Source organism: Phascolarctos cinereus, unplaced genomic scaffold (genome assembly GCF_003287225.1).
Source record: "Phascolarctos cinereus isolate Bilbo 61053 unplaced genomic scaffold, phaCin_HiC Scaffold_5;HRSCAF=322, whole genome shotgun sequence".
Classification (NCBI taxonomy): domain Eukaryota; kingdom Metazoa; phylum Chordata; class Mammalia; order Diprotodontia; family Phascolarctidae; genus Phascolarctos; species Phascolarctos cinereus.
The window spans coordinates 116,482,406-116,499,177 of record NW_027555958.1 but is presented as its reverse complement, the minus strand read 5'-3'; the positions used below and the strand labels follow the sequence as shown (position 1 = coordinate 116,499,177).

Here is a 16,772-nt window from a genome sequence, read left to right as displayed (position 1 = left end):
TTTAAAATGTACGTTGGTGAGGACCTCTTACCACAGAAGACGGTATTTTATCTAATTCTGTCATAAAGAAATGATTTGTCAGTAATTTCTGGTAATGAATTGATCCAGACACTGCACTGATGCTACCTTGTTGTCTACACTAGTTCTTGCACAATGAGATCTACTACCAGTAACGAATGAATAGTAGCGAGTTTATAAGGCGAGGCTGAATACTATAATATCTCCTCCTAACATTATAAAGGCCCCTTGGCCGAGAGGTCTTGAAACAACATTGAGAGGTCTGGCATTTGAAAAATGAAATGTATAAATACGTAGCCAACACCAGAATTTTTGAATGATCCAAGAACATAAGGAATATATGACATGCACTTCTAAATATTACTAAATGAAATATAGCAATCTTTCCTAACTCTACCAAGATGAGATTATTGTTGCCATTTGAACATGTGCTTCAAACGTGCTTATATAAAATGACTAGGTAGAAGGTGTCTCTAAGTCAGATTGAATGTAATTTTCCCCAGCTAGACTGTAAATTCCTTAAGGATAGGGACTATGCATGTAGCTTTTTACCATTCTCTATATAGCCTGTTTCTACATAGTTGTTTGCATGTTGTCTCCCCACAATATACCATGAACTTCTTGAGGGCAGGGACTGTCTTTTTGCCTTTCTTTGTACCTGCATGGCTTTGTGCCTGGCATGTAGTATGTGCTTAATCAATGCTTTTTTGACTGATTGATTTTTCCTTTTGTTTTTGTATCCTCAGCACCCAGTGCATTTCCTAGAACATAGTAGGTACTTAATAAATGCCTCCTGATTCATCTTATGTTTACTTTCTTATTTTTCTGGCAAATTTACTTTTTATATTTTAATTTTAATCTATGAAAGTCATGCTGATTTTTTTGTTTTGTTTTGTTATATTGTAATAAGATTTTATGCCATTTGAATTCTAAGAGGAAAACTCTAGCCTTTGGGAGCTAAGTGGCCATGTGGAGACAGACTTGGGCTAAGGAAACCAGTTAGGAGGCTGTCGAAATAATCTATGTAGCTGTGATGAGGACTTGACCTATGGTGGTGGCTCTGTAAGTAGAGAGAAATGGTTGGATGTGGGAAACAGAGGTAGATGCAGCAAGATTTGGCAATTGATTGGATGTGTGAGAAGAGGGTGAGTGAGAAGTTGAGGATAATGCTGAGGTTACAAACCTGGGAGATTAGAATAATGGTGGTGTCTTCTATAGAAAAAGGGAAATTTGGAAGAGGGGTGGGTTTGGGGGACAAAAATAATACTGTTTTAGACACGTTGAGATTGAGAGATCTATGTGAGAAATCTGGTTTGAAATAGTTAATAGGCAAGGTACAGTATTGTTGCTCAGGGTGAGACACTAGGCCTGAGTACATAGATCTGTGATTCATTCGCATAGAAATGATCATTTAATCTATGGGAGCTGATGTGATTATGGAGAGAGACTAACAGAAAAGAAGGCCCTTATCTCTTCTCAGAAAAAAACCCTCTACTATGTGGGGCAACTAAGTGGCACAGTGGATAGAGCACTGGTGCTGAAGTCAGAAGGACCTGAGTTCAAATCCGGCCTCAGACACATAACACTTAGTAGCTGTGTGACCCTGAGGAAGTCACTTAACCCCAATTGCCTCACCAAAAAAACCCTCTACTATGGGAACCATGTAGAGAGACCATATTATAAATAATATTCCTGAATTTTTAAGGCTAATCTGGTAAGAAGGCAGTATGGACAGTGAAAAGATTTGGAGACAGAGATCCTAGGTTCAAAACCTGGTTCTGCCACTATTTACATGACCTTGGGCAAGTCACTTAACTTCTTTGGGACTCATTTTCCTCATCTATAATATGAAAATCTGTAGATCAATGATGTCAAATTCAAATAGAAATGGATTCCTTCAGGCTGTGTGCTGACTTAGAAAACTACAAATTAACGTTATCTATGCTGTATTTTTAATTATTTTGTTAAATATTTCTCAGTTACATTTTAATCTGATTCACCTACACTCAGGAGTGTTTTGCAGCCACACCTCTGCTCTAGTTGACCTCCAGAGTCCCTTCCCATCCTAAATCTGTCTGTGATCCTAAGAAAAGCTGTTTGGGCATGGGGTTGTTGGAGAAAGGCAGTGACAGAGATTGTGCATAAGAATAAGTGGTTAGTATTATCATGGCTCCACTTCACATTTCCCATCTTGCACTTAAAAAAACTTCCCAATGCAAAAAGTTAATTTGCAAATAGGCTAGTTCTTGTGCCTACCTCTACCTTTACTCATTTTGAAATAGTAAACCTTTAAGGGTGTGTTTTCTTCTAACTTTCCTATCTGTTTTTATGCTTTTCCATAGGAAAGGAAGCTCCAGATGGATTTTGCAGAAAAGAGGACTAGAATTGCTGGAGAGCTCTTGAAAAGCGAGAGAAAGTATGTACAGATGTTGGAAATTGTGAGAGATGTTTATGTCACTCCACTGAAAGCAGCCCTGGCATCAAACAGAGCCATCCTAAGTTCCATGGACGTCCAGATCATCTTCTCTGATATACTGTGTGTCTTAGATCTCAACAGGTATATGTTGGATACCTACTACCAAAATATTGATTATGTAGTGGAAAGGAACCCATGCTTCATTTCCCGAAGTGTAATCAAGTAGTTGGGAGAAAAGGGGGAGGTCATTATTTATTTATGAGCTAAGAACCTCAAATGAGAAAGGAACGTAAGTAAGTTTGATAAGAGAAGGCTGACAAACAATTTCCTAACTGTCATTGAGCACCTAGTTGGTACTGAAAGGAGAGTACAGTTATCTCTTTCACATAGTGGGAGTTAGGAGCATGATGCCCCTACAATCTGGAAAATCCATGTAAAATTTTTTGGCCCTCCCTTTGTGCCAGAGAAGAAGTCTAAATTTTTTCTTTTTCTTTTATTGGATGTTTAACAGTATCATATTATAAAATTTGGGTTGACATTATGCAATAATGAACATATATTTTATGCATTTCTGAGTTTCTAAACTTTCTTCTGTGTCTCTGCTGGCTTTCCCATGTCATCCGCAGCTTCTGCCAAACGACCAAAACATTTCCATTTGATTTCTTATGCCAACTTGCGATATATTGAAACCACGATGGGAAAATCATGATAAGGAAGGGAATAACTGTAATCATTTCCAACAAAGACAGAATAGGAGAAATTGACCTTGAGCTACCCACCTCCCCTCTCCCGAGGAATTTGCATTAGACATCGGGGAGAACTTTCTGTGGGATTTAATAAACACTGGATCTATAAAAGAAGTTTAGGAAATTCTTTCTCTATGGATGCTTAATATCTCTAAATGTTTGAAGATGTGGGGTTGGAACTCTTAGGGAAGGGAGGTCCTCAGGAGGTCAGGGGCTCACTCCCTCTCTCTACTTTTTTGCCACACCCTCTACTTCTGGAGGTCAGAGTCAAAGCCAAGAAAAAAAAAATTAGCCATAAGTCTTACTAAAAATGTGGACTAAAGGGATGGAACATTAATGTCTTAGCCAGTGGGCAGAGAATTATACTTCTTGGTTCTAGTTCACCTGTCATGTCTGTCTCTTATTACAGGCATTTTCTGGGAGAACTGACAGAGAGACTGCAAGAATGGGGTCCAGCACAATGCCTGGGAGAAATATTCACCAAGTTTGGACTTCAGTTGAAAACATATACTAACTTCTTCAACAACTACCCCATTGTTCTGAAAACAATTGAAAAGGTACCAAAGGCAGAGACATTAGCAAGTTATCAAATGAGATAACTTATTTAAAGTGCTTTGCAAACCTTAAAGCACTTTGTGAATATCATTATTATTATTCTAATCAAATTATTGAAGTGTTCACAAAGGTTATTCTGAGTTAAAAAGAGAAACTTCAGTTTTGATTCCTTGAGTCAAAGATCATCATTAATAGGGAAGAATTCCCCTCCCCCCCATTCTATTTATTCTTTTCCAGACATAGTATAATGGTTAGAGTATGACATTAAAGACAATGCAAGTCCTGCCTTTGACACACATTGGCTACGTGACCCTGTGCAAGTGACTTAACCTCTCAGTGCCCTGAGGCAACTCTGTAAGATACAGAGAAGATATAGACTTGCACAAATTTTCTCATCTGGGAGTTTCTCATAGGAATGCAATCACAGATGTAGTCCTTAACTTTATTGGCTCCCCTTAGTTTCTGGATTGCCTCATGCAAATGACCATAACACAATCACGCCAATAAAAGGGGCTTATGGTTAGAGCCAGCTAGCTGGTGAAGTGGAGAGGATGCTGGATTTGGAATCAGGAAGACTTGAATTCCAGTGCTGCCAGAGACAATTACTAGCTTTGTGGCCCTGAGCAAGTCACTTAACCTTTCTCTGACTCCATTTCCTCATCTGCAAAATGAAAATAATAATAGCACCTATCTCACAGGGTTGTGAGAATAAATTAGATAACATTTATAAAGTGTTTTTCAAACCTTGAAGCATTGTATACAAAGGTAGTTATTATTGTTGTTATTGTTAGCACAGTTGTTCTCAGAATGAGAAACCTCAGTTTCACCAAAACATGTTAAAAAGCAAGGAATTTCTTGAATGTTATCCCAGAAGATTTGAAGGTAACCAGTATTTTTTGGATTTTCTTCAGTTGTCTTGTCTCTGCCGCTAAAATGATAATCCAGATAATACAACTCCTTCTAGCTTCAGTAATTGCTCCCATAGAAGGGAAATCCAACTCTGGGGTCCCTTATAATGGGTATATGGGCCTCCCTCTCTCTCCCTCTCAAATAAATGAACAGTGTCATAGACATAGGGAGAGTATACCACCAGTAGAAAATATCTGCAACTAGAACCACCAGCTTACATTGTGAAAAGCTCCATCATAACCACAACTTGAATAAGATGTAATAGATTTCATCAGGCAATGAATGGCAGCTAAGGGACCTTTGAAGTAAGTTATTATAGAAGTAAAACACATATGAGATCATATTGTAATATGTTATACATACCATATATTATACATATACACGTGTATGACATATTACCATACAATGTACATATGACATGGAATTGTAAATGTGCATACGATATGTGATTGCTTGCACATATATGACATGCATACTTGATGTATGATATATCATGCATATGATGCACGGATATCTATATATATCTGTATCTACCTATCTAGGCAAAAACATCACCCACAGTAACTTGATTACATGTCAAATTAAAATCTTAGCAGCTTATGGTAGGTGAAAAAACTTAGCCAAATAGCAAAAACCTTGGGCCCTGCTACTTCATCACTTACTTATGCATCTTCCTGTGATTTCTAGTACTTTCATTTTGGGAACTGATTTGGCAGCTCCTTTTGATTAATTAGATTGGGATCTTGATTCATTACTGACCATAATTCAATCTCAGGCTGACCCCTGGATACCATTATCATCAGATCACTCTATGTTTGAACAGTGTTTTCTATTTGGCAAAGCATTTTCACATTTATCATCTTACTTGACCTTCACAATGTATTCTTTTGAGATAAATAAGGCAAATATCGTTCTTATTTTGAAGGCACTGAGACTGTAGGAGGTTAGGCAATCTGTTAGTTAATGATGAAACCTGCATTAGAATCCAGTTTGATCAGGTACTTGGTGAAGATTTTATTTGTAAATTGCAGTTGAACCCACTTAAAATAATATTGGAGGACAAGACTAGGATATCTATTATAAATAAGAACCCCACATTTGTACTTCAAGGTTTACAAAGCTGCTTTCCTCAAAACCACCTGTTAGGTAGACATTTGCAAGTATTATTAGCCCCATTTTACAGATAAGAAAACTGTGGCTCCGAAAGAATAAATGTTCACATAGCTTGGAAGTGTCTATATTATGGGGGGCTTTCCTTGTACATAATTATGTTTGGGCTGGATCAGTTAGCCCTGTGTTGTATATGATTCCATTATAGTAGAGGTCTATTGTACTAATGGTATGCTGGTTTTCATTACATATTACATACCCATGGGGAAGAAAGGCTGTAGTATTATGCAGCAAAGTTGTAATAAAAATTAAGTTGTGTAATTCTCATTTTTCAGTGTAGAGAAATGATTCCATCCTTTCGGGCATTTTTGAAGAGGCAGGACAAGACCATTGTTACAAGAATGATGAGGTGAGTTTTGAGGTGAGCACTACTGTGGCAATAGCAAGAAAAAGGGAGTCCATTGGGCTTTCCAGATGGTTTAGATCTACCCTACATTATCTGTAGCCTGCAGGAGCTGCTCTTGTACCCACCAAGGAGATTTGAGGAATACATTAACCTTCTCTATGGTCTGAGGCTTCACACACCTTCAGAGCACGTGGACCGTGAAGATCTGACTACTGCAATCAAGCAAATGAAAAGATACATAGCTTACATAAATCAGGTTGGTTGATGCGTGTGATTCTTTATCTTCTGTAACTGTGACAGCTTGATCTTGTAGAAACTAAAGATATTTTGACCAAGATACTTTGAGTTCCTGTGCAACTTTTTCTTTGAAGATCAACATTTTAAAGAAAATTCTCTAATAATACTTGTGTTAATTGATTTTGGACTTCTCTAAAGCTAACAATGCCGTGGCAAAGCAATCCAAACCATGTGATTCAAAATACACCCCCACCCCAACCCCAATCAGTTAAACAGGGGTGGGGGACCTACAGCCTTGAGGCCACATGTGGCCCTCTAGGTCCTCAGGTGCAGGCCTTTGACTGAATCCAAACTTCACAGAACAAATCCCCTTAATAAAAGCATTTGTTCTGTAAAACATGGACTCAGTCAAAAAGCGGCACCCAAGGACCTAGAAGGCCACATGTAGCCTGGAGACTGCAGGTCCCCCACCCCAGTAAGAACTAATGCTGCCAAAGGAATTACGATAGAATCTTGATTAACCAGAAAACTCTTGGAATGGGATATAGAAGTTCAATTTTCTGGTTGAAAGGGAGTTACAAAATCCTTCCCCTCTAGAGCCTATTACTGAAAATCTTTCTAAAATGTATTACTTGACTTTTCTGCCTGATTCATTGAAGTTTACCAATTCAGAATCTTCTAGTACCTAATGGTTATTATTCACCTATTCATTAATTCAATCAACATTTAACTACTAGTTATATGTCATGCACTCTGGCAGGCCATGGCGAGACAAGGATGAAAAATGGCAGTCTCTGCCCTCAAGGAGTTTACAATGACTACCGTAGTTTGAGTGCTGCATTTGTAGAAGGCAGAAGAGACTGAACTGAATATGTACAGGTGCTAAGACATGCTCAGGAAGCTGCTTTTGAAAACATATAGTCGGGCAGCTAGGTGGTGCAATGGCCCTGGATTCAGGAGGACATGAGTTCAAATCTGTCCTCAGACACATAACACAGCTATGTGACCCTGGGCAAGTCACTTAACCCCATGCCTAGCCAGAAAAAGAAAAAGAAAGAAAGAAAAAGAAAAGAAAACACAGTTAATATGAACTTGTTTTTCCTTTTTTTTTGCCTCTCTCATAAGACTGAGAATAAAAAGAATTCTAGTTGAGATTTTGAAAGTATTGCCCTAAATGCTGTAGAAAGGATCCCTGCAGTGAATATTTCCCCCCTCATAAATACCAAAGTTAACAATTATTGAGTTTGTCTAAAATAATGACTTTGTTTTCTAGTTGAAGCAAAACGTCAACAGGAAAGATCAGTTGTCAGACATAGAAAGGAGCGTCTGTGGGTGCCCTGTAAGTACTCCAATGTGCCTAGTCTTGTGCCTATGGCTACTTACGCCTCTGGGAGCTTAGGTAGACCTGCTGCCCAGAAGTAACTCATGAAAGGGGCAGAAATATAAACCTTATCAAAGCCTCAGGCCTACGCTGCAGTCAGACTCTTGCGTGGGGGGTACCCTTCCATATTTTTTCTCCCAAAGCAGTAGCTAACATGAGACTCCATACAATAAATGTTGAGAAAACATTAATGGGCTGGACATTTAGTGATTTCAATTGAATTTTGTCATTTGGGTGGGATGGGGGGGCAGTTGTTTTTACATTTGGTTGGGCAAGAAAAAGAAAAGTTACAGGGAAATGAAAAAAAGTCTCATTTGTAGAACTCAAACTGGTAACAATTTCTGGCATTGTCTCTTCCTTTAACTTAGCAAGATTATCTCTCTGTTACATGTGTTGGGGGTCTTATTCCCTAACCTAAGCAACTGCATTCTGTAATTTTCCTCTGGAATTCTCCTCAAACTACTTTTTCTCATTCTGGCCCAGTCTGGCTTTTAAAGGGATAGAGACTGGATCTGTGATGTCATTGATAATAAGGAACTCCCAAATGAGGAAATTCCTTTTACTAAGGCAGATCAGCACCTTCCAGCAATTTATAGTCTTACAGAATTGCCTACAGCACTGAGAGATTGAGTCTTTATCCAGGATCACTCAGCCTTATACATCACAGACTGGCCATCCAAGATGGCACCCTACATTTTTCTAACTTTTAAAATCTCCCCCCCCCCCAAAAAAAAGCTATCCAAGAAATTTAAAATAGAAATCAACTTCCTCAAATATATTTTATATCACCCAATTCTAGGATCAATCTAAGAATTAAATGTTTAAATAATTTAGTCCATTGAATATAGTTTTCAAAGTGGAACTAAGCAATAAGCCAGCTGTTGCATAGTTATTTGAGAACTTAAATGGTTTGTTGAAGGGGACTACAATAAAGGACTTTTTAATATTAAAAAGCTGATGACATATATTTTATCTGTCTCCTCAGGACCAAGCACAATGCTTAACACATAGCAGATACTTTAAAAAAATTCTTAGGTAGATTAGTGATCTGATTTGAATTTTGTATTTAAATTCACAGACTCTCTCAGAAGGCACCAGATTCCTAATTAGAGTACAAGATGTGACCCAGCTTCGCTGCTGCAATAAGAAAGTCAGCTTCTCATTGAGGTAAAAAAAGAACATAAAGCACAGACAGAATCCTGATATAATTCATTGGACATTCTTGGGTGCTCTTAGTCTCCGAATTATTTTTTTTAAATTTTTAAATATTTTTATTTAAAGTTTTGAGTCCCAAATTCTATGCCTCCCCCTATTCCCTGAGATGGTAAGCAATCAGATAGAGGTTATACATGTGCAATTACGTAAAACATTTCTGTATTGGCCATTTTGTACAAGAAGACTTGAATAAAAGAAAAAAAGTGAGAAACAGCATGCTTCAGTCTGTATTCAGTCAATATCTGGAGGCAGATAGTACAATTCATCATTAGTCCTTTGGGATTGTCTTGGATCATTGTATTGCTGAGAATAGTTAAGTCATTCACAGTTCTTCATCGAATAATATTGCTGTTACTGTGTAAAAAGTTCTCCTGGTACTGTTCACTTCACTCTGCATCAGTTCATGTAAGTCTTTGTAGTTTTTTCTGAAATCATCCTGCTTGTCATTTCTTATAGCACAATAATAATTGGATTACAATCATATACCACAGCTTGTTTAGCCATTCCCCATTTGATGGGCATCCCTTTGATTTCCAATTCTTAGTCACTACAAAAAGAGCTGCTATAAATATTTTTGTACAAATAGGTTCTCCCCCCTTTTTTTGGGGGGGGATATCTTTGGGATATAGACCTAGCAGGGTATACAGTTTTATAGCCCTTTGGGCATAGTTCCAAATTGCTCTCCAGAATGGTTGGATAAGTTCACAACCCCACCAATAGTGCATTAGTGTCCCAGTTTCCTGATGTCTCCTCCAACACCCAATATTTTCCTTTTTTGTCACCTTAGCCACTCTAATAGGTGTGAGGTGGTACCTCAGAGTTGTTCTGACTTGCAATGATTTTAGTCTCTGCATTCTGTTTTTTTTGTGTGTGTGTGTGTGTGTGTGTGTGTGTGTGTGTGTGTGTGTGTTTTGATGAGGCAATCAGGGTTAAGTGATTTGCCCAGAGCCACACAGCTAGTAAGTGTCAAGTGTCTGAGGCCAGTAGTCTCTGCATTCTACATTCTTCATGACTGGTCCAGGCGGCCAAAGATAACATTCCTTACTCCTCCCCAAAGTCAAATGGCAAGATTATTTGGTGGCTTGTTACTGTCATCTTTGGCTTCTGTTGTCATAGTGTTTCAGTTTATAAAGCCCTTTCATCACACCAACCTGGTATGGGTATTACATGCTATTACTGTAGTTTGTGGATGATGAAACAGAAGCTCAGAAAACTGAATTTTATATGTAATTGGAATAGAACATTGAAGTCTATGCTATGAATTCACCCCACCTAATGTGCAAAGTACTCAGTGGGGAAAAAATTTTAAATGAAGTCAAAGTACAATTGTATGTGATCTATTAACCCTCCCTCCTGTTTTTTTTTGGAAAGCCTTTTTCTCAATACTGTATTAAAATCAAAGCTAGTTCATTCCTGAACATGATGGCTGCCAAATGTAGGGAAATCAGTGCCTCTATATATCTTTTTCTCAGGGGAAGAATTACATATCACTTCAAGTTCATACTTCCCAGATTCTTCCCACTGGCATATGGCAGGTGGTATATGAAGCTTTTGCTTTACATAAAAATAAGATTACACAATTGTGCCATGACTCTGTGTCTATAGGATTTTAAATATGATCATTCAAGTAGGACAGAGAATTGTAAGGATGGAAGACTATCAAACTATAAATTGCAGACAAACTGGTAGGATGAGGAAACACAGAAGAAAATTATTCAGCTCCTCTATTATTACAACTCAAGCTTCAATATTTAGTGTCTTCAATTATAAGATTATTCAAATTATCTAAATATGTAAAAATTAAGAAAACTCCAAACTTTCTTCTTTATGAGGTATAATGTTGACTGCAGTTGAGTATATTGTCAGCCTTCTGTCAAGCCATGCACACAAAACTTAATACTATTTTGCTGAAGCGTAGGCTTCAAGAACAGAGTATAGGCCAACAGAATACGGCAGGGACTATTATTTCCTTTTTGTATGTGTGCTTGTATCCCTAGGAGAGGAGTCTAAGTAGCCCTATGGGAAACATGAACAAAACACAACAGGAAGAAAGGACTAGATAAACTCTATGTGTGACTTCGCACAAGACATCTGACATCTTTGTTCCTGTTTCCTTACTTTGAAAACAGTGGTAACAATCTCACAAAATGATTTTCTCCTCAGTCTTACCAACTGTGTAGGCCTTCATAAATTTTTTAAAAATTGATGTTCTTGTCCCTGCTTGCTTTCAAGCATGACTTCATCTAATAAACAATTTCAATTTTATATTCATTGACAGCTAGGGATCATGAGTTTCTAGCATTAACCGCAACTTCTTTCTACAGCTCCTTATGTTATAAAGCACCTCATTTGGTTTTGCACAACACAGTGAGATGGGTGGTTCAAGTATTAACTCCACTTTACAAATGAGGAAGCTGAATTTCAGAGAAACTGTGACTGTCCAAAATCACACAACCATCGAGTAGTGGAGCCATGACTGGAAGCCAGGTCCTCTAACTTACCAAACTTTTATAAAACATTGAAATCCAAAGCACTTATGTCATTTAAAAAAATATGGGGGAAGATGGTGGAGTGAAAGCAGTGACTTGCTCGAGCTTTCCCCTAAACCCCTCCAAATACTCCTAAAAAATGGCTCTAAACAAATTCTGAAACAGCAGAATCCACAAAAAGACAGAGTGAAACAAATTTCCAGCCCAAGACAACCTGGATGATTGATCAGAAAGGTGTATCTCACTGGGCTGGGAGCACAGGGCAGTGCAGCGTGGGAGGGCAGGCCGCAGCAAACCTGGAGCAGGCCTCAAAGGACTGAATCTCCGGCAGCTGTGGAGGTTTCCAGACTTCTCAATCCACTAATGCCAAAGACAACTTAGAAGGTCAGTGGGAAAAGTCTGTTTCTGTGGTGCTCAGAGAGGAAGGCGGGGTTTCAGCTCCATTCCCCAAGAGCATGGCCCTGGGGGAGGGGCAGGTGCTTCCCAAGCTTCCCGCCCACAGACTGAGGGGGAATCCAGTGGCTGATCAGAGAGGGATTGCAGGGATCTCTTTGCCAGTGCTGAGGCAGGAATCTCTTGCTTTGCCCGTGTTTGGATCTGGGTCACAGTTCTGGGCAGTGGTGCTGGGGTGAGGAGGAGTGCTGGCTTGGTGGAGCTTGGAGTGGCTGTGAAGAGAAACCCCTCCTCACAGTTACAGGACAGAAAGGAATACTTGTGGTCACAGGCCAGGAAAGGAGTAAACACCTGCCCCTTATCATACCACCCTGGAAGAACTGAAAATTTACAGGTCCCTACAAGTATCTCTGAAAACAGCTATACAAACCCCTGAAGCTTGGGACAGTACATTCTCCACATTGGAAGCAGACTCTTACCTTAACAAAGAGTTTAAAACTCAAGTAATTGGCTGGGATCATGAGCAAGCAGTGCAAAAAGAGTCAGACTATAAATCTTACTTTGGTGAAAAAGATCAAAATATACAACCAGAAGAAGACAACAAAGTCAAAGCTCCTACATCCAAAGCCTCCAAGAAAAATATGAATCAGTCCCAGGCCTTGGAAGAGCTCAAAAGGGATTTTGAGAAGCAAGTAAGGGAAGTAGAGGAAAAACTGGGAAGAGAAATGAGAGTGATGCAAGAAAATCATGAAAAACAAGTCAACAGCTTGCTAAAGGAGACCCAAAAAAATACTGAAGAAAATAACACCTTAAAAAATAGCCTAACCCAAATGGCAAAAGAGGTCCAAAAAGCAAATGAGGAGAAAAATGCCCTAAAAAGCAAAATTGGCCAAATGGAAAAGGAAGTCCAAAAGATTACTGAAGAAAATACTTCCTTAAAAATTAGAATAGAGCAATTGGAAGCTAGTAACTTTATGAGAAATCAAGACACTGTAAAACAAATCCAAAAGAATGAAAAATTAGAAAACAATGTGAAATATCTCATTGGAAAAACAACTGACCTGGAAAATAGATCCAGGAGAGAGAATTTAAAAATTATTGGACTATCTGAAAGCCATGATCAAAAAAAGAGCCTAGACATCATCTTTCAAGAAATTATCAAGGAAAACTGCCCTGATATAGTAGAACCAGAGGGCAAAATAGAAATTGAAAGAATCCACAGATCTCCTCCTGAAAGAGATCCCCAAAGGAAAACTCCTAGGAATATTGTAGCCAAATTCCAGAGTTCCCAGGTCAAGGAGAAAATATTACAAGCTGCCAGAAGGAAACAATTCAAGTACTGTGGAAACACAATCAGGATAACACAAGATTTAGCAGCTTCTACATTAAAGAGCCACAGGGCATGGAATATAATATTCCAGAAGGCAAAGGAGATAGGATTACAACCAAGAATCACCTACCCAGCAAAACTGAGTATAATCCTTCAGGGGAAAAAATGGTCATTCAGTGAAATAGAGGACTTTCAAGCATTCCTGATGAAAAGACCAGAGCTGAATAGAAAATTTGACTTTCAAATACAGGACTCAGTGGAACATGAAGAGGTAAACAGGAAAGAGAAATCATAAGAGACTTATTAAGATTGAACTGTTTACATTCCTGCATGGAAAGATGATATTTATAACTCATGAGAACTTTGTCAGTATTAGGGTAGTTGGAGGAAAAAAATTATATGTATGTATAGATAGATAGATAGATAGAGGGCACAGGGTGAGTTGAAGATTAAGGGGTCATATCTGGAGAATAAAATTAAGGGATGAGAGAGGATGATACTCGGAGAAGAAGAAAGGGAGAGGTAGAATGGGGTAAATTATCTCACAAAAAAAAGAAAAGAAAAGTCTCTCACAGTGGAGGGGAAACAGGGGAAGGTGAGAGGGAATGAGGGAATCTTATTCTCATAGGATTTGGCTTAAGGAGAGAATAACACACATTCAATTGGGTATGGAAATCTGTCTTACCCTACAGGAAAATAGGGGGAGAAGGGGACAAGAGAGCAGGGGGATGATAGAGAGGAGGGCAGATTGGGAAAGAGGGTAATCAGAAGTAAATACTTCTGAGGAGGGACAGGGTCAAAAGAAAGAATAGAATAAATGGGAGGGCAGGATAGGATTAAGGGAAAAAGAGTTAGTTTTTCACATGTCTACTATGGAAGTGTTTTGCATAACTGCACATGTAAAACCTATATTGAGTTGCTTGCCTTTTCAATGAGGGTGGGTGGGGAGGGAGGAAGGGAGAAAATCTGGAACTCAAAGTTTTAAAAACATTTAAAAAAATGTTTTCACATGCAACTGGGAAATAAGAAATACAGGAAATGGAGTACAGAAGTCTATCCTGCTCTACAGGAAAATAGAAGGGGAAGGGGATAAGAGAAGGGGAGAGATAGAAGAGAACAGACTAGGGGAAGGGTATTCAGAATGCATGCCATCTTGGGGTGGGGGGAGGGGTGAGATGGGGCGAAAATTTGGAACTCAAAAACTTGTGGAAGTGAATGTTGAAAACTAAATAAATTTATATTAAAAAAATTAAAAAATAAAAAAATGGGAAAAAGTCCTACTGTGTTGGCTTTCTTGATGAAAAGTGTTATGAAATATGCATATTAACTCAGCAGTTCAAACTAGTCTTCCAGAACCTTCCTGGTAGCTCAACGATATTGTTTCCCAACAGATACAAAGGAATATTACTCAGATAAGTAATAATCAGAACAAAAACAAAAACATTCAAATGGTCTGCTGTAAGGAAAATGCTATACTAGCTAAATTTTTTAAAAAGGATCCAGCAATGAAAGATTCAAACTAAATATATACTCTGGTTTTCTCCCATTTCTACACAGGCTCTATGAACACATCCATGACCTCAGCCTCTTCCTCTTCAGTGACTCACTTCTTGTTTCTCGTCGGACTGTAGCTCACACCCCATTTGAAAGGACTACTCAGACAACATATCAGTTTCTAGCACTGGTAGCCCTCCACCAGCTGCTAATAGAAGACATCTCAGACTCCAAATGTATGTCCTCACTCTTCTTGAGTACAGAATTTAAATTTTCATATCCCAGTTTGAAATTCACAATTCCCAAAAAAATAGAATTCAAATACTAAGTACTAAAAGTGAATTTTAAATTATCTTCAGGACAGATGGTGAAGGAAGAGAATGTTGGGTATAGTCAGACATGTTAGCTTGGTGTCTGAAAATGTAGACTTCAAAAAAAAAAAGAGAAAAAAGAGAAGTGTACTATTTCTTTGGCCTAAAATTCAGATTAAATTTGGCTCAAGAGGGATGAAGAGCTCCAAGAAACTAAATCCTGATAATCCAATGATGACGAAATCCAAATGAGGAAGAAAAGGAGGGTGGCATCTAAAGAAATCTCTGACTGTACAGGGAGTTTTCCAGCGACTGCAGATTGAAAAGGGCTGTGCACAGATTGTGGAATAAGAAGACCACATAAAAGAGGCACATATAATCAAGGTCAAATATTAACAAGTGACCCAAAGTTGTAAGAATGGGATCAGGTCAGAATTGCCAAACTGGAAGTCAACAAAAAGGTTTTGTTTTTAATTAGAAAAAACTATGTTTAAACAGGATGGAACTTTGAATCCTCATTCTGCCATTTACTACCAAACCTCAAACAAGTCTAACCTCTCTGGACCGATTTTTTCAGTAAAAATGAGGGTTTGGATTGTGACTTCTAAAGTGAATTCTAGCTCTAAAGCTGTTTTCATATAACAACTCTGGTGAAAAACCTGGGAATTTTAGTTGACAAGCACAGTGAGCAAACAGGGTGATTAGCTGCTTAACAAGTACTACCATCTTCAGTCCCATTAATACAGATACAGCAGCTGGATTAAAGAAAGTAATAGACCCAGTCTGCATTAGTCAGACCTCAGCCTGGAGATTTATGATCATTTCCAGTCACTACATTTTAAGAGGCATTTTGACCAAGAGCAGCATGTACAAAAGTGGGTGATTAAGATGATAAGAGATCTGAAAACCAATGTGTATGGTGGATAGTCATGGAAACTGAAAAAGCTTATCTTGGTGATGAAAAAGTTAACAGAAGACATGATTAGAAGTCTTCAACAAATCTAAAAGGCTGTTAAGGCTGTTATGTGGAAAATGTGACAGTGCTGTTAATAAGGCAGAAGGTTACTATTAATTATAAAAAGACAAGATTTTGGCAAAACATCAGTTCCTAAAAATTTATATGTATATAAACATATATAAGTATATGTAGTACATGAAATATAAACAATTTTTTATGGTTTAGTTTTAAAATGTGTGGGATTATCTCTCATTGTTCTCTTCCATTACCAAAGGCAAGTTGACTGTTATGTTTTTAGCTGAGCTAATCTCTAAACTGACAGGTTTGTTTTTTTTTTAAATCATGGAAATCAAAAAGGATTTTCAAAGGACTATTCATTCGATTTTAACATTTCAAGCTTTTTTTCATTAATCTCAATACTAACCTGAAATGATATTCAATATGAAAATAGCTTCCTACCCATTGTACCCATTTATTTTATGATGTATATTTTATAGGCAGTTTATCAAGTATTTACAGCATTTGCTATCTATGTATTCATTAGGAAATTAACCTTTTATTTATAAACCTGAGGTATGGCACAATACTCTGAAAAATGATTTTTGTAATAATTAAACCCATTCACTGCATGCTTTGGTAAAATGCTCATTATAATTTCTTATCTAAGATATATGAGAATTTTTTGTGTTTGTTGTTTGGATCCTGAACCATGTCTATAACTATTTTGAGGAAAAACTGTGGCTTCAATCTGTTATATAATAATCTATTTGATAATCAGATTAAATATTTTAGAAAATGCTACTG

General features: G+C 37.9%; 1 protein-coding gene across 3 annotated transcripts in view; it reads left to right on the top strand.

Annotated features, from left to right (window-relative positions):
* Positions 1-16,772, top strand: part of ECT2L (epithelial cell transforming 2 like) — a 97,082-nt gene that overhangs the window by 76,568 nt on the left and 3,742 nt on the right. For 2 of the 3 annotated variants that reach the window (XM_078155105.1, XM_020973734.2), the window contains exons 14-20: positions 2,361-2,575; positions 3,590-3,737; positions 6,090-6,163; positions 6,260-6,416; positions 7,671-7,736; positions 8,857-8,945; positions 14,763-14,935. In XM_078155105.1, the coding sequence (XP_078011231.1) occupies positions 2,361-2,575; positions 3,590-3,737; positions 6,090-6,163; positions 6,260-6,416; positions 7,671-7,736; positions 8,857-8,945; positions 14,763-14,935 (922 nt within the window). The remainder of the gene's footprint in view (positions 1-2,360; positions 2,576-3,589; positions 3,738-6,089; positions 6,164-6,259; positions 6,417-7,670; positions 7,737-8,856; positions 8,946-14,762; positions 14,936-16,772) is intronic. The other variant, XM_078155106.1, reaches the window with a different exon arrangement.